General features: G+C 43.8%; 1 protein-coding gene across 1 annotated transcript in view; it reads right to left on the bottom strand.

The window, feature by feature from the left end:
* LAMB4 (laminin subunit beta 4) overlaps positions 1-25,354 on the bottom strand; it is a 106,940-nt gene that overhangs the window by 40,542 nt on the left and 41,044 nt on the right. Inside the window, 7 exon segments of the mRNA XM_066342371.1 lie at positions 8,272-8,402; positions 8,982-9,084; positions 10,450-10,635; positions 17,900-17,950; positions 17,952-18,035; positions 19,492-19,517; positions 24,997-25,121. Of these exon segments, the coding sequence (XP_066198468.1) occupies positions 8,272-8,402; positions 8,982-9,084; positions 10,450-10,635; positions 17,900-17,950; positions 17,952-18,035; positions 19,492-19,517; positions 24,997-25,121 (706 nt within the window).

Raw genomic sequence — 25,354 nt, 5'->3', positions numbered from 1 at the left:
AGGTTGTACTAGGAGAGTGAACCTGGTGGCACAGACAACTCTCCTTTGATCTCTTTGCTTTGTCCATACTGCAACTACTTCCATGGTCCTATACCTTCAACCTTCTCCAGTCTTCCTCTATTTGTCCTTTGACACACCAAAGGGTAAATTTAACCCTAGATCCCTAGATGACTATTTTCTTTTTCTTTTTAATATATATATATATATATTTTTTTTTTTTTTGAGAGAGAGAGAGAGACAGACAGACAGACAGGGACAGACAGGAAGGGAGAGAGATGAGAAACATCAACTCATAGTTGTGGCACCTTAGTTGTTCATTGATTGCTTTCTCATATGTGCCTTAACTGGGGGCTCCAGCTGAGCCAGCAACCCCTTGCTCAAGCCAGCAACCTTGGGCTCAAGCCAGTGACAACTGGATTTTAAATGACCATGGGGTCATGTTTATAATCCCACACTGAAGCTGGCGCCTCTGCACTCAAGCTAGTGAGCCTGCACTTAAACTGGATGAGCCCATATTCAAGCTGGCGAATTTAGGGTTTTGAATCTGATTCCTCAGCATCCCAGACCTATGTTCTATCCCCTGAGCCACAGCCTGGTCAGGCTCTTTTTTTTTTTTTTTTTTTCTTTAAGAGAGAGGCAGGGAGAGACAGAGAGACAGAAACATCGAGCTATTACTCTGTGTACCCTGACTGGGGAATTGAACTGGCAACATCTGCACTTCTGGATTATGCTCTGATCAACCGAGCTGTCTGGCCAGCACTTAATTTTTTTTTAAATTTATTGATTTTTGTAGAGAGACAGAAGAAGGAGAGAGGGAAAAGGGGGAAGGGAAGTATTCATTGGTTGTTCCACTTACTTGTGTTTTCATTGGTTGCTTCCTGTGTCTGTCCTGACTGTGGACTGAACCTTCAACCTTGTTGTTTCTGGACAATGCTTCAACCAATTGAGCTTTCTGGTCAGGGACTAGATGACTCTATCAAAGTGTCTCTGCTCTTAAAGCTGCTAACTTCATTTTCCCTGTACTCTCAGCACGTGCAGTTGCTTCTTGTTCTCTTACTTCACAGAGAAAATAGACCCAACAAAGGCACAGGAGCCTCCTAATCCCTGCCTCCCAAACTCCTGTCTCACAGGGATTACTACTGTTCTTGATTCTTTGTGCTGCCCAAGGAAGAAGGACCCCCCATGGCAGGGATGTCCCACCGCTAGTCCCTCTGCCCTCAGGACAATTTTTTGTGGATTATGCTGTCTTTCTTTAATCTCTCTCTCTCAGCTGGCACTTCGATGTGCTCACGTCTCTCCATCTGTACAATCACCTTCTTGACCTTGCTGGGTTCTCCTGCCATGCCTGGTCTGTCTCCCTGATAGCCATATTTCTTGAACACTTGTTTCTCCGCCACTCTCACTACCTCTCTCATTCACTTTTCATGCCAATGCACTATCTCTCCCTTCATATATCCCTAAATGTTTGAGTCCTCAGGGTTCTCTCACTGGCCCCATTCCTACTCCAAACCCACTTCCTGGGTGACCTTGACAGTGCTGTGTCTTTGGTTACCATCCATGTGGGAATTTACGGCTCTTGCCCACATCTCAATCACGGGCTCTCGATCTGCATAGATCTGCACAGACAAGCCTATTGGTTGTCCCACAGGTACCACCAAACAAGCACACCTGAAACCTGACTTCCTTTCTGTGCCTACTGCCAGGAAACAATGCCACCATCCACCAGCCTGCTCAGTGCAGAGACCTGAAGAAGGTCATTTCTGCCTCTTTGTCCTCTGTTCTCCACACCCACCCCACATCGCCATACACCACAAGCCAGGTCAGGCTGACCTCTTGAATGTGTCTAGGATGTATTATTGCTCTTTGTTTCCTTGTCATTTCCTTAATGACAGATTAAGGGCCAACAGATTACTACAGTGGCAGCCCAATAAATAAATGTCTCATCTTTCACTCTATCCTCTCTTACCCATCAATATTCTACTGAATAGTCATAGTGATCCTTTAAAAGGCCACTTGTTCAGGTAACGCCCATCTTAAAATTTTTCAGTGGCTTCCCATTGCCTCAGGATAAAATCTAAACTTTATCATTCACTCATTCGTTCATTCATTCCTCTCAGTTTTGTGGGGCTCAATATCTGAGAAACTTAGGGGGCATTTTGGAAATTCCAAAGGGTAGTTTTGGTTGTCACCACAATTGGGTGAGGTGTGTTACTAGCATTTAGAGGGTAGGATAAAAAATGCTATACATTCTCACAAAAAGAAAACTCATTCCATGTCTTCTACAGTAGGCTGTGAATGTCCCACTGAAAACTCATGAAGAAGAAATACCTATTTATAAGTATGAGTTGGAAGCTTTACTCTGTGTTTTAAAAACATGTTAAATATGATTTTAACATACCTCCTTTAATGGCTATCTTTTTTTTTTTTTGTCACAGAGACAGAGAGACAGAAAGAGAGATAGATGGGGACAGACAGGAAGGGAGAGAAATAAGAAGCATCAATTCTTCATTGCACTATCTTTTTTTTTTTTTTTTTTTTTTTTTTGCATTTTTCTGAAGCTGGAAACAGGGAGAGACAGTCAGACAGACTCCCGCATGCGCCCGACCGGGATCCACCCGGCACGCCCACCATGGGGCGACGCTCTGCCCACCAGGGGGCGATGCTCTGCCCATCCTGGGCGTCGCCATGTTGCGACCAGAGCCACTCTAGCGCCTGAGGCAGAGGCTACAGAGCCATCCCCAGCGCCCGGGCCATCTTTGCTCCAATGGAGCCTTGGCTGCGGGAGGGGAAGAGAGAGACAGAGAGGAAGGCGCGGCGGAGGGGTGGAGAAGCAAATGGGCGCTTCTCCTGTGTGCCCTGGCCGGGAATCGAACCCGGGTCCTCCGCACGCTAGGCCGACGCTCTACCACTGAGCCAACCGGCCAGGGCCTTCATTGCACTATCTTAGTTGTTCATTGATTGCTTTCTCATATGTGCCTTGACCGGGGGGCTACAGCAGACCAAGTGACTCCTTGCTTAGACCAGTGACCTTGGGCTCAAACTGGTGAGCCTTGCTCAAACCAGATGAGCTGGCACTCAAGTTGGCGACCTTGGGGTTTCAAACCTGGGTCCTCTGCATCCCAGTCTGATGCTCTATCCACTACACCATCGCCTGGTCAGGCCTTTCATGGCTGTCTTGAATACAGTGATTCTACATGTATGTCTCCTACTTCATTGTGTCCTCTGGTGCATCACGCCGTGCATATACATATTAAAGTGCATGCTATTGCTTCATAAGTGACTTTCATTTTTCCTTTGCATTTGCACATTACATTGATACTATTAGGAAGTTCTGTGTGCAGGTAGGCCAATACCTCTGAATTTCACTTCAGGATAGTGAAAAGTGTTTCAGAATTTTGTAACAAAGGGAAAGCTGAGTCAGCGATGTTGGGACGCACTGCTGAAGCCATGCTGACCTGCTCAGCTCACTGCACCATCACAGCCCCCAGGACCTCCAGCAGCACGCTGCTGTGTCCCGTATCATGTCTGCACCTCCTCTTAGACAGGAGGCCTCGGCGGGCGGGCAGGTGATTGTTTTATTTACTCCTGTGCCTACCACAGTATCTCATTTATAGTATGTGCTGCGTACAAATCTGTTTAATAAGCATATATACATTTCTAGTATTGCATCTGTAAGCTGATACTTAAATAACTCTACTGCCTCTAAACACAAACCAGGTGGGGAGAGACACAGAAGGGGCCAGATGGGCTAGAGGTGGGCCCGTGGGCAGCCAGTTAGGGGGTAATTATTCAGAGTTATTGGTCTAAGCCCAGATTAGAGTTGGACCAAATGATGAGTCCCTATCAGCTATAGCATTTTGTAATGCCATGACTCACTTCTAGAAACTTCTAAGAAGTGCAGTTCATCCCAGAGTTTAAAAGAAGAATGGCAGTTTTATATTCTAGGACACCTAATATACTTTTGACTCTAAACACACTTTTATGAAAGCACATATCATGTAATCAAGGAGACTGAAAGGAAGTTTAACTGATTCACTATGCTTGCCAAACAAAAGGAATTTATGCAGAAGGAGCATCCAGGGATGAACCGAACTTTCATCTGGTCTTCTTGGTAATTCATCACAATTTCAGATGCAAATGTTCATCTGGCTGCAGAAAGGAACAACCTTTGAAAGACCAACTCCCAAGCTGTCAAGTGTCTTCCCAGAGCAGGAAACTCAGTGCTTTGGCAACAGTCGATAGTCTGTAATCATAAAATGCGCAATGATTTTTTCCTACAGGACATCTTCGGTCTGGGATTTATAGGGGACACTGTGCCCTGCTCAGGTCTTCCCACCTGCCAGCTATTATGGCAGTGGCTGCTAAAGGCTCACAGCTGTCCCCTTCTCCTGAATATTGGAGTACACCACCTTGTCCGGGTCACCAGGATCCAGTGTAGCCAATGACTTGGGCACGCTGCTTTGCCTCTAGGTGGAACTGGGTCTGGGGTGTAATTGCTGCACCATGTTCCAGAGCTCACTGGGGCTGGGGCGGCAGCTGCACTTCAGTGGGGACTCATCCTTGCTCCGGCCCTTCCCTGTCTTCTCTAGTCCCCCTCACTCTTCTTCACATCCCCAAGTCCCGTTTCAGCTTCTACTTCTCAGGACTGGGACCTAAAACAGGGATCTACAGCCATTTCTGACATTTCTGACAATTTGCAAAGCTCAGCTTACTCAATTTTTATTTAGGTTTTAGGGGTTTCATACTTATATAAGAGAACAACTGCTTGAAAACTGATCAAAAGGACATATTTTTTAAGTTAATTTCAAATTACCTATCTGTATTATGTATCTATCAAACATCACTGACACAATGTTGTTTACATGGCTGTCTTCTGTATCAGGCTGAGTGCTCTTGGAGGGGCCAGCTCAGTGCCTAGCTGTACACACTCAGTGAGTGGGTGACGAATGAGTGACTTGAATGGAGGCATTTAATGTAGCAGCAAGTGATAATCTCTGGAGTTCAAGAAGTTTAGAAATATTTATGATATGGGTTTAAAATGAGGAGTATTTGCCTCTTATAAATTGGAGTTTTATGACCATTATTATTATAGCAGTTCTTAGTGAGGTAAGACTTCCTTATTTTCCTCCTTTCCCTTTCTTTACTCTGACTGGTTCCCAATTTTTAGCTTTTTTTCCCTCTGAAGTAAACTGGTTTGATATGATTTTCTTTCTCTGTAATTCACATGTTGGTTCATGAGCACAGTTCTATTTAAAGCTTCTCAGCAGAGAATATAAATTGTGTGGCCAGGGGAATCAATATAGTTTGAATTTCCTCCTCAAGAGTTTGTTTCTACTTTCTACTTCTTTTCTACCATAATACGGTAGAACTCCCACAGTATTGTATGGCCTTCCAGGTGCAGAGGCTTTAGGCCACTTTGGTTAAAACTGTTATATAAAATACAAATCACCTAATTAAACTGGAATTTCAGAGAAACAATGAATAACTTTTATTTAGTATAAGCATGTTTCATGCAATATCTTAGGGCACTATTTGAGACTATTTATACCACCGTCAAATATAACTGCATGTCTTGTTTCTTTCTTTATTTCCATCCTTCCCTCCCTCCCTTTTTCTTTAACTCCCTTTTCCTCCTTCCCTCCCTCCTTTCCTTCCTTCCTTCCCCCCTTCCCTTTTCAGTTAAATCTTACAACCTGCTATTGGTATAATGATCTTAAAACAATGGTTATCTTTGATGTTGTAATAGTTGACATTGTTGAATAAAATCCAAGATATAGCTACCTTATATGGAATTCTAGAGTAGACGGTGAAATAACAAAGCTCCAGGGTATAAATTTAAAACATTCAATGGTGAAAAATTGAACTTTGAAGACACATTTACAAAATATGGATACATGGCTAATTAAGTCAAGGGTCAACAAACTTCTTATAAAAGGCCAGATAGTAAATGTTTTTGGAGTCGAGGCCCTAAGGCTCTGTCAGAAGCACTCAGCTCTGCCCTGGCAGCTTGGAGGCAGAAGACAACCGTAAACAAGGGCACGGCGGGGTTTGCGGGGTTCCAGCGACTTTCGTAGGTGCTTTCGTAGGTGTCGTTTGCCAGTTAAATTATGATATTAGAAGATCCTCACAAATATTTAAAAATATAATTTGATTTTTTGAAAAATTTTTATTTATTGATTTTAGAGAGAGAGGAAAGGAGAGAGAGAGAAAGAGAGAGAGAGAGAGAGAAGAACATCAATCTGTTTCTGTATGTGCCCCGGCTGGGGATTGAACCAGCAACCTCTGCACTTCAGGACGATGAGCTAACCAACTGAACTACCCACCCAGGACTAAAAATACAATTTTATATTTATATGCAAAATTACTTAAAAAAATCCTAAACAATTCTATACAATTCTTCTGAAGATGGGATGAAACTGATACTTTCATACATTACTGATAATCCTGACAATTAATTGAAAAATAGCTTTCAGAAATCAATAAAGTTAATTCAAGAGCCATAAAGCCCTGGGTAAATGGGACTATATTTTAAAACATTGAAAAATGTTGGTTAGCTCAATTGGTTAGAGTGTCATCCCTGCCAAGGTTGCGGGTTTGACTCCTGGTCAGGGCACATATAAGAATCAACCTGTGAATGCATAAATAAGTGGAACAACAAATTGATGTTTCTTTTACTCTCTCTCTTTACCTTCCTCTCTCTGAAAAATAAAGAAATAAAATTAAACAAAATATGTACCAATTGTACATAGTGAAAACTAGAAGCAACTCTTCCACAAGTAGGGGTAGAGGTAAGGAAACTACGTAAGTTTACTCAGTGCCAAGCTCTGCCAGGGACAAGCCTGGCTCTGAAGCTGTGCACAGAGAGAGGTTTGAAAGGACTGCCTGTGGCCAACTCTGGGGGAAAGATGCTGAAAGATGTCACACAAAATAAATGAAAAAACAAAATTGAAACACATTCATAGACACAGAGAATAGACTGATGGCTGCCAAAGGGGACAGGGTTTAGCGAGTTGGGTGAAAAGATGAAGGGAATCAGAAGTACAAATTGGTAGTTACAGAACAGTCATGGGATGTAAAGTACAGCACAGGGAGTATTGTCAACAATATTGTAATAACTATGTATGGTACCAGGTGGGCACTGGAATGCTTGGTGAGGAGCACGTTGTAAAGAATATGATTATCTAACTACTATGCTGTATACCTGAGACTAATATAAAATAACACTGAGTGTAAATTGTACCTGAAAAATAAAAATTTTAAAAGTCAATCAAAGAGCCTGACTAGTGCTGGTGCAGTAGATTTAGTGTCAGCCTGGGATGCAGAGGACCCAGTTCAAGATCCTGAGGTTGCTGGCTTAAGCGCAGGCTCATCTGGCTTGAGCGCGGGCTCACCAACCTGAGCACTGGGTCACCGGCTTGAGCGTGGGATCATAGACATGGCCTCATGGTTGTTTGCTTGAGCCCAAGGACACTGACTTGAAGCTCAAGATCTCTGGCTTGAGCCTAGGGCCCCTGGCTTGAACAAGGGGTCACTGGCTTTGCTGAAGACCACAGGTCAAGGCACATATGGGAAAGCAATCAATGAGGTGATGCAACTATAAGTTGATGTTTCTCACCTCTCTCTCTTCCTGTCTCTCTGTCTGTCTCCCATTCTGTCTCTTTCTCTCTGTCTCTGTCTCTATCTCTCTCTTGCTAAAAAAAGTCACTCAAAGAAATACTATGCATACTTCCTAAAAATAAAACTTCATAAACATGATAAGAAAATGCTCATGATATAATATGAAATGAAAACCATTTATATACATTCTTGTATAAACACTCTGATTACAACAGTATAAAAAGCATATGGGAACATGCAAAACAAGAATAAGTAAGTGGTGGGATCTCCCCCTAAAGTCTCTGTAATGCCAATGTGCTGTCATGGCTCGGAGCAAGGGTGCTGAAGTCAGACTCTTCGCTGCTAGCTCTGTGGCCCTGTGCCTCAGTTCTGTCATCTGTAAATGAGGATAATAACAGTGTGTACTTTATGGAGTTGTTGACTCTATAAGACCAAATAGTAGAATATGTAAAACACTTCAAACCATTACCCGCATATACTGTTGTTCTGCAAGATTTGCAACTGTTATTAGGTGACTTTTATGGAGAGGAGTTGATTTTTATAATGAGACATACATTTACACTTCTCAAGAAACATTTCACCAGACGGTGTAATAGTAGAATTATATTGGGGCTTGGTTCAGAAGGAAGCACCCACAAAGCTCATGATACTCACAGAATCCACAAGGATGTGTGAATGAGTGTAGGATGCTCCCTCCAAAGGCTGGGAGAAACAGACATCAATGGAATGTTGTACATCTGGTTCTAAACAGATGGATGTGGGAAGCAGCGCGATTCTGTAGGAAGAGAAGCAAAGCAAAAACTCAGTGACAATGGTACAGTTAAATAACAAAGTGACCATAGTGTTTGGTAGCATCCCACCTATGCTGCAATTGGGTTCCGCTGGGGGCGGTGGCCAGGTGGAGGTGGGCTGGGCGGACAGGGAGTGCATGCTCAGATTCTCCAGGGCTCTTCTGTGGGTTGCACCAAGGAGCAAAGCCTTGGAAACTACTGGCCATGCGTTGTCATGATTGCCGTGGGGAAAGAATAATACGAATGTCTTCATCCTGTCTACCTGACGATATCAGTAGGCTCTCTGTTTTATTTTGCCACAAATCTCTGATGAAGCAAATAAGTGGCCTTAAAACTGGAACCTCTGCCTCACAGATGTGACTGAAATAAGCTAGGCTGGGTGTTTCACCCTGACTGAGGTGGCTTACATTTGCTCACATCTCATCATGGGGGACAAGGAAAGGAGCATGCCTTAGTCTCCTTACCACATCTCTTTTCCCATTATTAGTTCCTGGATACACATGATTAATGGATGAACAAAATTCTCAGAAACCTCCACGTTTGAGTCAGGGCCTACGTGTACCTGGCGGTTGCCAGCCAAGCCAAAGGCTGCACCTCTGCGGCAGGGGCTCGTGTGCACAGGCTCACTCCCTCCAGGGGGGCTCACCACAACCCGGACAGCCCAGTCAGCTGCAGGCTAGGCAGGCACGACACAGATCATGTCACCGTGACGGCCTGGGGGCCTGTCTGCACGTGTAAACATATACTTGATGAAAACAGCATGGAATCGAATTTGCAACCCACAGCCCACGTGAAAAACAGAATTTTCTAGTTGAAAAAGCCTTAGAGGTTCACTCTCAGGCTCAGTTCACTGGTGTCTGAATAGTCATCCAGGTAGAGGAATGTTGTTTCTGGCCACAGCTGTATAAATCATGAGCCTGAAAAAGCCCCAGTACTCTGCCATGTTTTATCTTTAACCCCTGTCACCCAAAGCATCAGTTAATTCATCATGCTCATGAGTCACAGAACAAAAATTAAAATTTAGAATCCTTCACAAAAGGATATGTATTTGTATTATTACATAAATATTATTATATAAATTATATGATTTAAAAATTATCATATACTAGATGTGTTAATATGTGTATAATATATACATATATACATAAATATATATAAAAATTTATAGTATATGCTCTGAAAGCCTTAACATTTGGAAAAGTTTTTTAAAGCTGTCAGATGTGTCTTCTCTATGGAAAAATTTATATATATAAATATATATATTTTTAACAACTTTCTTGTCATACTAACTAGGTCAAAGTTCATTGATGTCCCTGGACTTTCATTTGTAAGTGGGAGATGGAAAATTATGGCATCTCAAGTTTCATAATGGGTCAGCAGCTCTGGCCATGTAATGCACAGTGAGCACTTCCAAAACGTGGTCTCCAGAGAGACTCGGGGCTCCACTTTCCCCCAAGCCACAGAAAACATTTTATAGGGGAAGAGGGTCTGCAGGATTTCCGATTATCAAAGAAAAGTTTCTCATTTGTTTTCTGTTCTGTCTCAGCTATTTCTCAAAAGGCAGGGGAAGGGTAGTAAAGCAGTACAAGGCAAGAGAAGCCGCTGACTTTTAGTTTTTCTCTTGTTTCAGGGAAAAATCAAATTCAAACAAATGCCTCTTCTGCATCTCTTGAGCCTGAATCTCTGCACATATGTTAGTTTATTAAATTTTTAGGAAAAATGTCCCAGGAGAGCAGGATTTGTGTTATTTTAGTTATTCATTATTCTTATACAAACATTCCATCACCACTTCCTTAAACCCAGTGCCTTGAATATATAACTCCAACTTTAGCTTCTCTCCCTGGAGTAAAGCATGTGTGCACATGGCTCACTATGTTGCTTTAATATCTTTAAAAAACCCTTTGGTGAAGAATGCTCTCTGGATGTTCTATTTTTTTTGCAAGTCATTTTAGGATAAACATATCTAGCAAGACTAGAATGAAAACAGTGCGAGAATGTATTTCAGCTTTTCACCACTGAATATGCTGGACTGAAAGGATACCTGAATCTCATAGCGAACGGCCATGGTGAAGTCCGTGGGAGAGGGAATATTGCTGACAGCAAATCTTAAGCCAGCTCCAGGGAGGACCCTGGCAAATCCGGGTCCAGTTCATGTAACAGGCATCCAGGGAACTGGCTCTCGGAAAACAATGTGAACAGCAGGCACCTGGCCAAGAGTTACTGAGCCCTAAAATTAGAGGGAAATGCATACAGCTTTGCCTACATTCAAGGCTTGTAAGAGTTCAGAGAAAAAAGGAAAAGAAACTCAAGCATTTCCTGATGTGTATATCCATCTGAGTCATGGACAAATTATTCCCCCCAGGATACAGTCCAAGACACAGCCTAGAGTAATATGTTCGCTCTGCAGCTTTAGAACAGATGTCACATGTAGAATGCTTGATTTGAAAGCACTGTCACTGGAAACCACCTAAATTTTAAGTATTCCATGTGCTAACGAATTGAGCAAATTTCATACTGATGACCTCAGGTTTCTCAGATGTGATTGTAGGATTCTGGACAAAATGTGGAGAGAAAGAAAATATTCCCATGCCTACTTCATGGATTTTCCTAAATGTGTGTGATGACAATGAGAAAACCCACATGGATTGATTATTTAGATATTTCTTCCATGCAAACATAAGAAATGGTCTTCTATCTGCTTGGGGGCAGATAAGTACAAAACTCACTCACTAGATTGATTAACATCTCTGAAAGGCTCTGTGCTAGATGTCAGCCTGGGGCCCTCTGGATCCTGTAGATAATTATTTTAATGGCTTTTGCATTTGCCTATCCAGACTCACAGCCCCCGTGGGATTCTGCCTGCAGTGCTGCGACAGCCTCTTGGCTGTTTTCTCTCTCCTTTCCCAAGTCCAATACAGACTCTACAATACTGCCAATGAGCATTTCTAACTCCAACTGCCACAGAATCATGCCCAGATTACTTAGCCTGGAGTTCAAGTTTTCGTGATCTATCCCAAACTGCTTCTCATTTGCTAAATGTTTATTTAGAAACAACTCAATGTCAGCCTCTGAATTAGGAATGCAAGGATGAATAGGACAGAGCAGAGTCCCTGCCACAGAGCAGTTTAGAATCTTGCATTGGAAATAGAAATGTGAATAAGAAGCTATACCCCCAGGCTTCAATAGACAGCAGTATGTGTAAAGTCATGTATATGCAACATTTTTTAAATAGTATAAACACACTTTCACAATTGCAGCAGATGCTGCAGGTGCCTCTCTGAGATCCCCTTTACTTGGTTGGTACACCCATCACCCACTTGCTGTGGATTGCTCCCTTCTCTAGAGCAGACGTCCCCAAACTACGGCCCTCGGGCCGCATGTGGCCCCCTGAGGCCATTTATCCGCCCCCGCCGCACTCCCGGAAGGGGCACCTCTTTCATTGGTGGTCACTGAGAGGAGCACTGTATGTGGTGGCCCTCCAACGGTCTGAGGGACAGTGAACTGGCCCCCTGTGTAAAAAGTTTGGGGACCTCTGCAATTGTCCTGCTACACTCCCCCATTGCCCCACCCCACCCCCGCCCCCAAGATAGCTGGCACCCAAAGGCTGGCCTGGTTGTCTCAAGTAGCAGGACAACTTTGTCTGCAGTTAATACTTCTGAAATCCCTGGGGATTGACCCGAAGTTTGTTTTACCTGAGACCATATCTTACACTTTCCTCTATGCTATCTTGCTTTCTTCACTCAGAGTTTTCCTGAAAACACTTCCTTAATAAATCACCTGCACCGTAATCCAGTCAGGCTCTGTTTCCATGGCACCTGACCTGAGACAGCTGATGCCAGTTCACCTGAAAGTAGGTCTGAGATGCAGTTCTGGGGGTGGCTCTCTGACTGTCGGCTGGCAGCGGAGCCCCATGCGTGATGGCACTGAGGACGCCTGGTGTGCAGCCGCAGAGAACTGAGGAACGATGCTTCAACACCACAGGAAGCGTGTCCCTCTCACTTATTTCCCAAAGATCTATAGTTATTTACTTGAGTCTTCTGGGGAAGGGAAAATATCTAGGTTTTTCTAAGGGTTGGTGGATAAAGGAGCAGAGTCAGGTTCCCAAAGTGCCAGGACAGTCCCCCTATGGGAATAGAGAGACACATCAGGGTCATTGGTAAGTGGAGTCCTGGCCCAGGCCCTTTTCACAGTGGGTCTCTGGTTTACTGAACCACACACTGGCTGTTTCCTCCAGTTCCTGAATATGTCATTTGAGTGCACCTCCTTAGTAGTGGATGTTGATCCTTTGACCTGTAGGGTATGAACCCTTACAGTAGGAAACGTCAAGTGTAAGCTTGTGACATGGTCAACCTACACCCACCCCTACCAAGCCAAGATAGTAAATAAAAAACAATATTTCAAGTCATAGCCATCTTCAAATTGTCACTCTCAAGACTTGGTGGTGGTTCTGATCATATTCCCACTACAAACTTAACACAAACATAACCAAATTGTAGTCCTTGCTTGTATTGTTTTGCTAGATGGAATATCTTTATCAGAGTAGATCAACACCATCCTGGTCTATGATATGCAGCTGTGGAAATGCAAAATGTGTTCTTTTCCATCCCCATGGATGGAACAGAAGCAATTTGCATTTACTTCAAACGAGCAGTAGTGTGATTCAGTTTTGCCTTCTCTGCTCTCTGTAGCAATACAGCCCAAAATGATCTGGACCATACAGAGAGTTCACAAAACAGTACACTGGTCCCCTGTATTGAAGGACTGTGAACTGGGTCCTTTGGTCCAAGGTGATATTATGTGGTCTTCCACAGTGAGAATCAGACACACCATGGCCTTAGCACTAACTCTCTGAGGACTCAGATAATCTGATTCGGGAAAACGCCACATCTCCTCAACCCAAGGGACCCAATTTACAGCAAAAGATGTATAGCAGTTGCCACCTTACTTTGGGAACCACTGCTCCTCCACAGCTGTGCCACCCAGAAAATGCTGACCTGTGAAAATGCCGGGTAGAGTGGGGTCCCGTAAAGATGCATCGGTTTCACTAGCTGAGAAGTGGCACCCTGTGAGGTGGGAAAGTATTCTTTAGAATGTCATTTACTCCTTGAATCAATGGCGTTTATGTGATGCTGTGTCCCCCAAAGGGAAAAAACATGGGTCTGGGAACCAAACAGGAGTAGCCAAGTTCATTATCACTTCCAGTGACCATGAGAACTTGGGCTTCTTGTCCTTGCAACATTAGGCTCTGTGGGTCTAGACGCCCTGATTCTTGGGCAGGGACAAAGAAGTCCACTAACCGTAAAGCTATGGCTGCTGTATAGTCCCTTGGGCTTCTCATGCCCGTAGACCAGCAAGCATGGAAGGAATCCCCAGAGCTAGTAGGGCTGTTGCTGTATAATGAGAACACAAGGAATGTGTAAGGTACTGAGGTGAGCCCCTGAGGCACTTCCGGAGCTCCCACACAGGTGGCCTGATAAGGGCATGGCGACCTGGGGCTCAACCCTGGAGATGAGGGTCTAGGCCAGGGGTCCCCAAACTCTTTACACAGGGGGCCAGTTCACTGTCCTTCAGACCATTGGAGGTCCGGACTATAAAAAAAAACTATGAACAAATCCCTATGCACTGGCCCTCCTGTTCCTCTTAGCTGCCTGTGAAATCTAAATTTCAGAGGCACACTGCACATATCTTATTTTAAAGTAAAAAAAACAAAATGGAACAAATACAATATTTAAAATAAAGAACAAGTAAATTTAAATCAACAAACTGACCAGTATTTCAATGGGAACTATGCTCCTCTCACTGACCACCAATGAAAGAGGTGCCCCTTCCGGAAGTGCGGCGGGGGCCGGATAAATGGCCACAGGGGGCCACATGCGGCCCACGGGCCGTAGTTTGGGGACCCCTGGTCTAGACCATCCCACCCTTGAAATGCTAGTTGAAGACAGGGGAATCTAGAATGGCTGGAAGCAAAGGAGGAAGGTACTATCAAGTTGCAACCTTGGGATCAACTGCAGTGTGGGGGGGGATAATCTCCTTTTGTAAATTTTCCCAGGAATTGTGACCAGTGAGAGTCCTGGAGAAGCTGGGCCTGCATGGGATGTACTTAACATAAGAAGCAAATGGGTAGGGTCAGCTTCCTGGGCCTGCAACCCGTGGAGGAGCATAGGCCCCACACACAGAAGGTCCTATGTTAAAATAATAATTTTATCTTTAAAGTTGTCCTGTAAGTGGAGTCTCTGGGGTGGTGGGGCTTGCACAGGAGCAGAAGGAATATGCACAGTGTGTGTCTGCTTCCTTGCTGCCTTGCTCCCATGCAGGGCCGTGATGCCCATGAGCATAGAATTTAAGTGCACCTACTATTCATGGGCATTCAGGGAGACTCACAGGGAGGGAAAAGGAAGCGTGTTACCTTTCTGATTGAGTAGCAGGGGCATGGACAGCTCCAGGAAGCCCAGCTTTCTGTTCCAGCCAGAACTTGAAAGCAGAAAGAAGGCGAAGGCATTCCAAGAAACACATTATTCATCTACGCCGTGTGTCAGCCACCGAGCCACAACTTACACTGGAGACCAGACGAGAGAAGAAGGAGACACAGACAACTCTTAGCTTCTTTTGCTCCCGGGCCCCTGACTCATCAGGGAGTGAAGGTAAGAGTACTGATACCAAGTATACATTCCGAGCAGTGAGATCGGAACAGCAGACTCAGTTTTGTGTTCAGTCCTGTTGTTCTGGGAGGAAAAAAATACACATGCATATCTGACTACAAACTACAAGTTGTGTAATTTCAGTGGTGATGCATAGAAGTTAAATGCTCTTATGTTTGCAGATAAAACTGGCATTACTAATACAGTGATGACTAGTGTAACTCATGTTAATAATTTAAAATTTTAGTATTTCTTTACATAGAACAACACTAAATAGCAAATAAAACACTTTGACAAGAGCGAGGCTATGGAAGAAAGTAAAACGCTTTATATTTTACTAACTTCGATGGTCCCTTTCTCTAATTTTTAAAAAATTATTAAAAAAATTTTTTCCCACCTGACCAGGTGGTGGCACAGTGATAGAGCATCGGACTGGGACAAGGAGGACCCAGGTTTGAAACCCCGAGGTCACCAGCTTGAGCGTGGGCTCATCTGGTTTGAGCAAAGCTCACCAGCTTGAGCCCAAGGTTGCTGGTTTGAGCAAGGAGTCAGTAGGTCTGCTGTAGCCCCCTGGTCAAGGCTTATATGAGAAAGCAATCAATGAGAAAATAAGGTGCCTCAATGAAGAATTGATGTTTATCATCTCTTTCCCTTCTGGTCTGTTTGTCCTTATCTGTCCCTCTCTCTGTCTCTGTCACACACACAAATTTTTTTTCCATTGATATAGAGAAAGAAGAAGAGAGAGAGAAGCATTAACTTTTATTTTGCCCTGAGCCCTGTTTGTATATGGGTATGAGCATTCAAGGAGTGGACTTTAGTTGATGCCACTCTATATAGCCACCAGCTCCTGTGACCGTTAGCGGTTATTACTGCTGCTCCCTTCTCTTGACAATTGCTCTTGGCTGATGGGAGCCACCTGGGATGTGACCTTCGTCTGCCCTGGCAGCCCACCATCCTGACAGACTGATATGGGAATATAACAGGTGGCCCAAGGGAGGACAACTCTGTGGTGCCAATTTATGCTTCTAGGGTTCCCTGGGGAACCCCAGACCCCATTCTTGTTTCTCTTTCTCCCCATCCTACTGCCCCACTTTCTCTCAGATTTCTCCTGCTGAGTGATCCCATGATAATACACATTCATGTGAATCTGTTGTAATCTCTGCTTCTAGGGAGCCCAACCTGAGACAATAAGTCAGCACACAGGCATGCGCATGTTTATGTAAAACTGAAACACAAGTTCACAAAAAATATGCCCATCTTTTGTATTCTTCTGTTGTGCTAAACTGACCCTGTCCATCGATTTCATCACCTTCTTATTAAAAGGCATGACCTATAGTTTGAAAACTAATGATCTGTGAGACCTCAGAAATGGAAGCAATTAATTATGTACAGATGGCAGGTTAGGGAGTTGCAGAGAAGGATGACTCTGAACTGGGTCTTAAGGGATGGGTTGATGTCTGCAAATCAATAATACAAAAGTGTCAATTCAGGCAAGAGTTAGGAGAGTAGCTTATGAAGGCTTAGAGCAGTGCTTCTCCAGGTGCTGCCAGGGACCATTGTATCACAATCACCCTGGGGTGCTTGGCAAACTGCACATTTCCTGACCAGTCTCAGAATCTCTGATTCAGCATCTCAAGGGTAAGTCCATGCAATATGCATTTGAGACAAGCTCCCTGGGTTATACTTACACACAGTAAAATTTGAGGTGGACTGATCTGTGTCACAGGGAGCTGGGGACGGGAACAGTGACTCCTTCCTTACTCTTCTCATTCAGATGGACTTCAGACTGAGAAGCCCAGAGAGCCAGAGAAGGTTTTGTGGGCACACAGTGTCGTGACAGAAACAGGAGAAAGAGCAAAGCCCCCGTGACTGGTGCGCAGGGCACAGAAGGCGGAATGCCACCACGAAGCCTTTGCTGACCCTGTCAGCTGGAAGTGTTCTCGCTCACCTGCAGTCGCATCGTGTGTGTGCACCTCTTTTATGCCCCTGGCCTCTTTGGCACACACTGTTTGTGTACAGGGCTCATTTCCCAGCAACAATCTAAGGACAGTTTCCATGGCTAAATACTTCTGTCATCATCCATTCAACCATTCCATTCACTTAAGGTCTCATATGAAATGAACTGTTTCAGGTGCTAGGTTTGTAAACAAGACAGCCAGTGCCTGTTTGCATTTGCTTTCCCAGCAAGCCCATTCATGCACATGCACACAGAACTCTGGGTGAAGAGCCCAGTGTAGTGAATGAACGGACCAACACACTGGGCTAAAGCAGCCCCAACTTTGAGTGGATAAGAGCTGGCTGGCTGTAAGGTCCTCAGGTGTCCTCCAGCCTCTGAAGCCCCTGGAGGCAGGACCTGAGGGGGTGGCATGTCCTGGCACTCACACCAGCACTGACTGATTACATCGCCTGGGAATCGAGTGTGTAGTCAGGCACCATCCCCAGGGACGTCACGTGGTTTTTTTCACCGACTAGGAGGAGAGCCATTCCTCAGCACTGTGCCTTTTCTCACTAAAATGACAAGAAATTGTGAATTCACAGTACCTGACTCTCCAACTCTGCAGAATCCAGCTTTCCAGAAACTTGTGAAAAGAAATAAAAGTATTGACGTTTTATGCGGGGGCTGTAACTATACTGCTCACAAAAATTACGGGATATTTCAAAATGAATATGAAGTGATAAAATATCCCCTAATTTTTATGAGCAGTGTGCTTGAGCTGCGCCTTCTTTCCTGCATTCTATTCCTGAGGCTAACAAGAGCAGACATTACCGAGGGCCTCCAGTGCCATCCGCAGCGCCTCACCGGGCTAGCTGTTTTCCACGCGACAGACGGTGATGTGAGGACGTGCTTACCTCCCTCTGCTCCTCAGCAAGTCCGCCCTGTTTCTCACTGCTCCTCGGGTTATATGATATTTCCTTTGTCAAGTATGAAATCGTTTCCTTGTTGCTGTAAATACACAACACATGTAGGCAAAACTGTTGCTAATATCTTAGAAAAGAAATGGGAGTGTAAGCAAGCAACAAAAGACCCATTTATATCATAGATCAAGAATTTCAGATTAGACCATTTAAAAAAAAGGAATTATGATTTTCACTTAATAGCTCAGGAAGCAGCCACGGAGGCAGCTTAAGATGTTTTGTTTTTTTCTTTGAAAATGGGAAAATTTTGGTTGTTCTAAGACAATTTTGGTTGTTCTAAGCAGCCACGGAGGCAGCTTATGAATTTTTGTTTTTTTCTTTGAAAATGGGAAAATTTTGGTTGTTCTAAGACCTGAGTTTTCTTTTTAAAGGATGCTACACTAGTGAAATTCTAAACTGGGACAATGTTTATTCTTCTCTAATGGGTTCAGGGTGCTTAAGAAAGAGTACAAACACTATGTTTTATTATTATTTTTTTTAATAAATTTTTATTAATGATAATGGGATGACATTAATAAATCAGGGTACATATATTCAAAGAAAACATGTCTAGGTTATTTTGTCATTAAATTATGTTGCATACCCCTCGCCCAAAGTCAGCTTGTCCTCCGCCTCCCTCTATCTAGTTCTCTGTGCCCCTCCCCCTCCCCCTAACTCTCTCCCTCCCTTCCTCCCATGTCCTCCCTCCCCCCACCCCTGGTAACCACCACACTCTTGTCCATGTCTTTTAGTCTCGTTTTTATAGTCCACCAATGTATGGAATCATGTAGTTCTTGTTTTTTTCTGATTTACTTATTTCACTCCGTATAATGTTATCAAGATCCCACCATTTTGCTGTAAATGATCTGATGTCATCATTTCTTATGGCTGAGTAGTATTCCATAGTGTATATTTGCCACATCTTCTTTATCCAGTCTTCTATTGAAGGGCTTTTTGGTTGTTTCCATGTCTTGGCCACTGTGAATAGTGCTGCAATGAACATGGGGCTACATGTGTCTTTACGTATCAATGTTTCTGAGGACAAACACTATGTTTTAATATGAAATGTCAAGAAAGTTGTAGAAAATCAACAATAGCCACAGTACAAAGATTCCAATATTGTTAGCTGTTGTAACTTTGGCCTCTCAGTTCTGCCACTTGGTAGGATCTGGCCTTGTGAGTTCCCACGAGAGTTATGCCAGGATAGCCAAGCTGCACCAGACAGACTGAAGCAGAGGACCGTTCCCGCAACTCCAGTTTCCTTAAAATCCTGGGTTTTGTGGGCTTCTCATTTGTATCTTCTCCTTAGTCACTCAGCTGCTAACCCAGTTAGACTCTCCATTTGCTCGTGTCCAAGTTTTCACTGTACCATGGACATTGGTGTTCACTTGGTTGATGTTTCATTGTTTGTTTTATAAATGAGATTTTAAATTTCACAGGTGCCTCAGCTGCTCAGCATGGTCATGCAGCCCCGAGGTTGGCAGTGCCGCTTGAAGAACTTCTAAGGCTAGTGTTTGCTGCTCAGAGTCTCAGCCACGCTTGCTGACCAGCTCCTCCAGCCCTGTGAGGGGGACCCTTTTGACAGGCCACACTAAGATTATTTACTGGTCCTCCTCTTTTTTCTTCTCCTCACCTATTATGTCCATCTTGTCACACAAAATTATAAACACGTTAAATAATCTTATACAGAAAACACATTATGGTTTAGTACATAGTTAATAGTAATCCATATTAAATTCTATACTTTGTTAAATTCAATCGATATTCACTTTTGTGACTATAGGTACTTTCTATAAGAAAACAAACCAGTGCTTTCCAAACTGCATATGAATCCCTGGAGATCTTGTTAAGATATAGTCTTGACTCCGTCTTGGGTGGGGCTTCAGATTCTCTGAGTCTAATGAACTCAGGTGCTGCCAATATTAATGGTCCACAGACCATGTTTTGAGTAGCAAGGATGTTGTTATAGACTGAATGTTTGTGTCCTGCCCTTCCTCCCCCATTCATATGTTGAAACCTAAGCCTCAATGTGAAATATTTGGAAGTGGGGGCTTTGGGAGGTGATTAGGTCATGAGGGTGGAGCCCTCATCAATGGGATTAGTGCCCTTATAAGAGCTGCCCCAGAAAGCTCCTTTGCCACCTCTGCCAGTGGGCTCTCAGCTGACACTGCCAGTGACTTCATCTGGGACTTCCCAGCTTCCAGAACTGTGAGAAATACATTTCTGTTGTTTACAAGCCACCTCATCGATGGTATTTTTGTTATAGCAGCCTGAATGGGCTAAGACAAATATATATACAGCCATACCTCATTTTATTGTGCTTCTCAGATACTGCATTTTTAAAAAAAAATTTTATTCTTTACAAATAGAAGACAAGATCCTCTACCAGCAAAAAGATTATGACTTGCTTTATCGTGCTGGTCTCAAACTGCACCCACAACATCTCTGAGGTATATCTGTGCACAGCCTTTTGAAGACCCACCAAGAGAGTTAGTTCTCCAATTTGAGTATTACAATAATTACTCATCAGGTGTGATCTGGGATTCATGCTCTTTCATATCTATTGTACATCTCCATCTTTTGTCTTTGCTCTGCTCCTTCTTGACTTAGCCCCTTATTTATTCCTGTCTGGACCCCTGAGGACTGCTCTCCCTCCTTCCAGGCTTCTTGGGGTGGATTGTGTTTATAGGAATCCTGAGGGTAGGCTTCAGCACATCATTCCCTTGCTCAGAAAGCTTCAAGGAATTCTCATTGTCCAGAGAATACAATTTAGCATCATTAATAGGAGAATCTAATGCCGCTTCCCAATATGCCTTCCCTATGTAAACTTCCTGTTCAACCTGAGAATAGAACAGCATTGTTTTTCCTCTGAGCCACTCCTTACAACTTTTCCTGGCTGCACTGTCTTCTCACCTAGTCTATTAATTGAAACCCTATTGTTCGCAAGTGTCAAGCCAAATCATCTACATGTTTTATAAAGGATCACTCATGGTTCTGAAATCCGAATGCACTAATTGACTCTCCTTTTTGATGGTGCTGCCCCCATCCTGAGCTATCTATGTAAATATAGTAGCTATAGTTAAAAACCCTGGGAGGGCAAGGACTCGAACCCCTCTCCATGCCACTCTCAGGCTGAAGCTCAGCATTATTCATATGGATGGACAACATACTGATGGGTTGAGTGCAAGTTTTGAGAGTGACACACTGGGGCCTCAATCTGGGCCCCACTGTTTACCAGCTGTTTGACTTTGGGCAAGTTACTTAACCTCTCTGATATTTTCCCTCATCTGGAAATTACAGATGATAATACCTAGGCTGTCTGGAAAGTTGAATAAGATAATGTACATAAATTTCAAAGCACAGAGCATTAAAAGAGTAGAAGTTTTATTTATACAGCAGCACATAATAAATATTTGTTCAATAAATATGGAAATAATTAAATGATGTCTAACTTAAATCCTTTTTATATATAATTTTCTTAGCAGTGAGTAAAATTATTCATGTTATTAAACTTTAGACACTAACATCAACTCCATCTTTAATTTCTTTTCCTTCGTTGTACGTATTACTTTCCAATTCAGTAAGCAATTTTTCTTGCCTTTTAAACCCATTCTGTATCCCCAATATTTTTCTTCAAGCTATGGAGGGATGAGTAAGGATTCTGTAAGTCACTCCATTCACAGTTTGGAGCTGGAGTAGCATATGTGATAGTACCCTATACCACTGTTGTCAGCACCCATCCCACGGTGCATACTGAATAAATGTTAAGTAACAGTCTTATTTATTATTTGTGTGTGTGTGTGTGCATATATATATATATATATATATATATATATATATATATATATATATATAATTTTTAAGTAAGAGGAGGGGAGATTGAGAGACAGATTCCTGCATGTGTCCTCACCAGGATCTACCCAGTAGCCCCCATCTGCAACTGATGCAGGAATCACCAAACCATCCTCAGGGCCTGAGGCCAACACAGTTGAACCACTGGCTGCGAGAAGGGGAGAGAGAGAGAAGTGGAAGAGGCAGAGGAAGAGAAGCAGATGGTCACTTCTCCTGTGCGCTCTGACCGGGGATGGAACCCAGGATGTCTGCATGCCGGGCCGACGCCCTATTCACTGAGCAACCGGCCTGGGCCAGTCTATTTCGGTAATCATGTTTGTTTTGTATGTTCTTATTTGAAAATGGGAACAACTGTATTTGCAGTTGTATAGAACAAATACTCTGGTTTCTCCTTTACTCTCATGCTATTACCAAACTGACAACACTCCCGACTCCACATGTGTGGGTTTATTCCCATGTTCATCAGTCTCTGACACCAGCTGGCTGGCCTACAATTTAATTCAGTCTTGACACAATCTACCTGGAGTTAGCATGAGCTGCCACAGGTTAAGAGCTAAGTTCTGTAAGACTGTTTCCCCTTTCACTGATCAGAAGTAGAGGTTGTAGCCCTGGCCGGTTGGCTCAGGGTAGAGTGTCGGCCCTGTGTGTGGATGTCCTGGGTTCGATTCCAGGTTGGAGCACACAGGAGAAGCATCTAACTGCTTCTCTACGCCCCCCCCCCCAATTCTCTCACTTTTCTCCTCCCCTCCCACAGCCAAGGCTCAATTAGAGCGAGTTGGCCCCGGGCACTGAGGATGTCACCATGGCCTCACCTCAGGCACTAGAATGGCTCCAGTTGCAAGGGTGCAAGAGCCCCAGATGGGGAGAGCATCGTCCCCTAGTAGGCTTGCCGGGTGGACCCTGATTGGGGTTCATGAGGGAGTCTGCTAGGATAGCTCATAGAGCTCAGAGAAATACTTACACTTACTGGTTTATTATATAATAAAGAATATAATAAAATGCAGATAAACAATCAGATGAAGAAATGCATAGGGTGAGGCCTGGAAGGGTCCCAGACATAAGAGCTTCTGTCCCCATGGAGTTGGGTACACCATGCTCCTGGTACACAGATGTGTTCACCAACCTGGCTGCTTTCTAAACCCAGTACTTTTGAGATTTTGATGGTGGCTTCATTCCACAGGTATTAACTCAATGTCCAGCCCTCTCCCCTTCCTGGAGGAGGGTAATGGGACTGAAAGTTTTAAGCTTCTAATAATGGCTTAATCTTTCTGGTGACCTGTCCCCATCCCAAAGCGACCCAGGAGCCTCACTGGAACAAAGCACCCTCCTATCTCCTCCTACTGCGGGGCCAACACAACTATATATATTTCCTCTATTATTTTGTGATAGGTAGAGCCTAACTATAAATACACACATTCCTTTCCAAAAGTTATTTTTCATCAGCATTACAAGGACACAATGTTAGAAACCACGAGGAAAAATGTGACTTAGCATTGTTCATTCCGATCCCACTCACTACGTCAGCAGACACAGACTGCGAAAGCCTCCACTGTTGCCCCGACTTCAGTCACTGAAAGAGCAAATTCCAAGATTCGTAGTAGCATTTCTTTTATTACTTATGAATCTTTATCTCTGAATTTCTATCAGTGTCCAGATAAGGAAGAGGCGTCGATAATGACTTAGTGACTGGAAACGAGAACGAGTGCCCGTCTTCTGTCCAGATTCTGCCTTCAGGATCGACTTGTACATTCCTTCTCTCCGTGAAGACTTCCACCTCCCATGACCTTGTCCTCACCTCACATTGCCTTTCCCCTTGTCCCGTTCTCGTCTATGGCTGCAGACACGTGCTGGAGAATGTCATGGGAGTCTAATAATACTTTCTCTAATTGTTTTACATGTGTGTGTCTGCACTTCTAACAGGACTCTAAGAAAAATATTTTTAGGGAAAATATTTGTGGACTAAAAGGGGCAGATACTAAACCTGACAAGCTCAGGGGATTCCTTACAAACTCAGGGACGTAAAGTAACCACATAGCAGGGTCTAAAATAAAAAACTTCTAGATAAAAGCAGGTCATGGCAGATAGTCACATCCAAGGCTGGTATCTTCCCTGAGAAAGGTCCATCTGCTCCTTAACAGAACCTGTCAGTTGTCTTTTGGCATCTAGGATAACATGCCTTTGGAACGTCAGGGTAATTTCATTTTCTTCTGGACCCTTCACTCCACCAGAGCAGAGACCACAAAATCCTTCATTGTTATTGTTATTGTGTTAATTGTTGACTGCTGACCTATACCTGCCTGTGTAAAAGAAGTGTCTATACATTTTACTTTTCATCCAGTCCCAGATTTATCCCTGCTTTGCTTTCTCCCCCCTCATCTACCACCAATGGATTTCATGTAACCCCCGTATGTCACCCCTCCTTTGATTATGAAGTATAAAAGAAGCTGCAAAACTGTCATTTTCTGGAGCATTTTCTCAATCCCTTGAGATTTTGCTTCCAGGCAATTGTCATCAGTTTGGCTCAAATAAAACTTCCTATAGGTTTGGATGTTTTTACATTGACATATCCCACAGGAATGTGACTCATAAGAAATGAAGTAGAGCACCAAGTGACACTGCAGCCACACGCTCCTGTGAACATCACTGACTTCAGTGACAACTGCTAACCCCAGAGCAACTTCCGGGGGCCAGAGCGCACTCTTACACAGCTTCCTGTGCAGTACTCACTCATTCACTCATCAGCAGAGATCTGCCCGCTTCCTGCTATGAGACAGGCACTGGAACAGCAATGGCCAAAGGGGTGCACACCCTGACTTCCCTCTCAGGGTCACAGTGTCCTGGGGGAGATAGGCAAGTGGGTGCTCAATAAACATTCTATCTGATGGGTGCATCAAAAAGCAAAGTCCATTTTATCACAAGTTAATCCAATTCATACTTATGTCTCAGACTCTGGGCTAGAACTGGGATACAAAGATTGACAAAATACAGACTCTGCCCTCCAGAATCTACAATATATAATCCCCAATTCTATGATAGAACAAACTCAACTGTGATCTGTGCTTTTGGGCAAACCATTCTTTTCCAGGTACCTCACCCGTGATCTCAAGGGTCTGCTGTCTGTATTGACTAACGTTCCATCAAATGAAGTCTGCGAGGAGAATAAATGAAATACAAACCAAAGGGCAAGTCCTTGGGTGATGTGGCTTCCTCGGCCTCATAGACAAAGAAATTCAAAGAAGCAAAGAAATAGCCAGGGGTTGGTTCAGAGCAGGTGCGGCCAGTGGCACGTGGTCGGCATTCACACTGCCCGTCCCTGGGGGAACAGCTGAGAAAAACCAACCCATCTGAAAAAACATAGAGGCAACAAGAGTGAAATGCAAGCATGGAAGTGCTGAGCTAACTACCCAGAGTTTGGGTTCTTCCTTTGAATGGATCAATCAACTGCCTCAGGGAGGACGGTGAGAAGCCATGGGCTCTACAAGTCTGGTCTCGGAGAGCTAATCCAGATCCATGAAATCAAGTCGCCACTTATTCCCTAGTGGCCTAGATTCTGCTCTA

The sequence above is a fragment of the Saccopteryx leptura genome, chromosome 6 (genome assembly GCF_036850995.1).
Source record: "Saccopteryx leptura isolate mSacLep1 chromosome 6, mSacLep1_pri_phased_curated, whole genome shotgun sequence".
NCBI lineage: Eukaryota > Metazoa > Chordata > Mammalia > Chiroptera > Emballonuridae > Saccopteryx > Saccopteryx leptura.
This window is presented reverse-complemented; position numbering and strand designations above follow the sequence as displayed.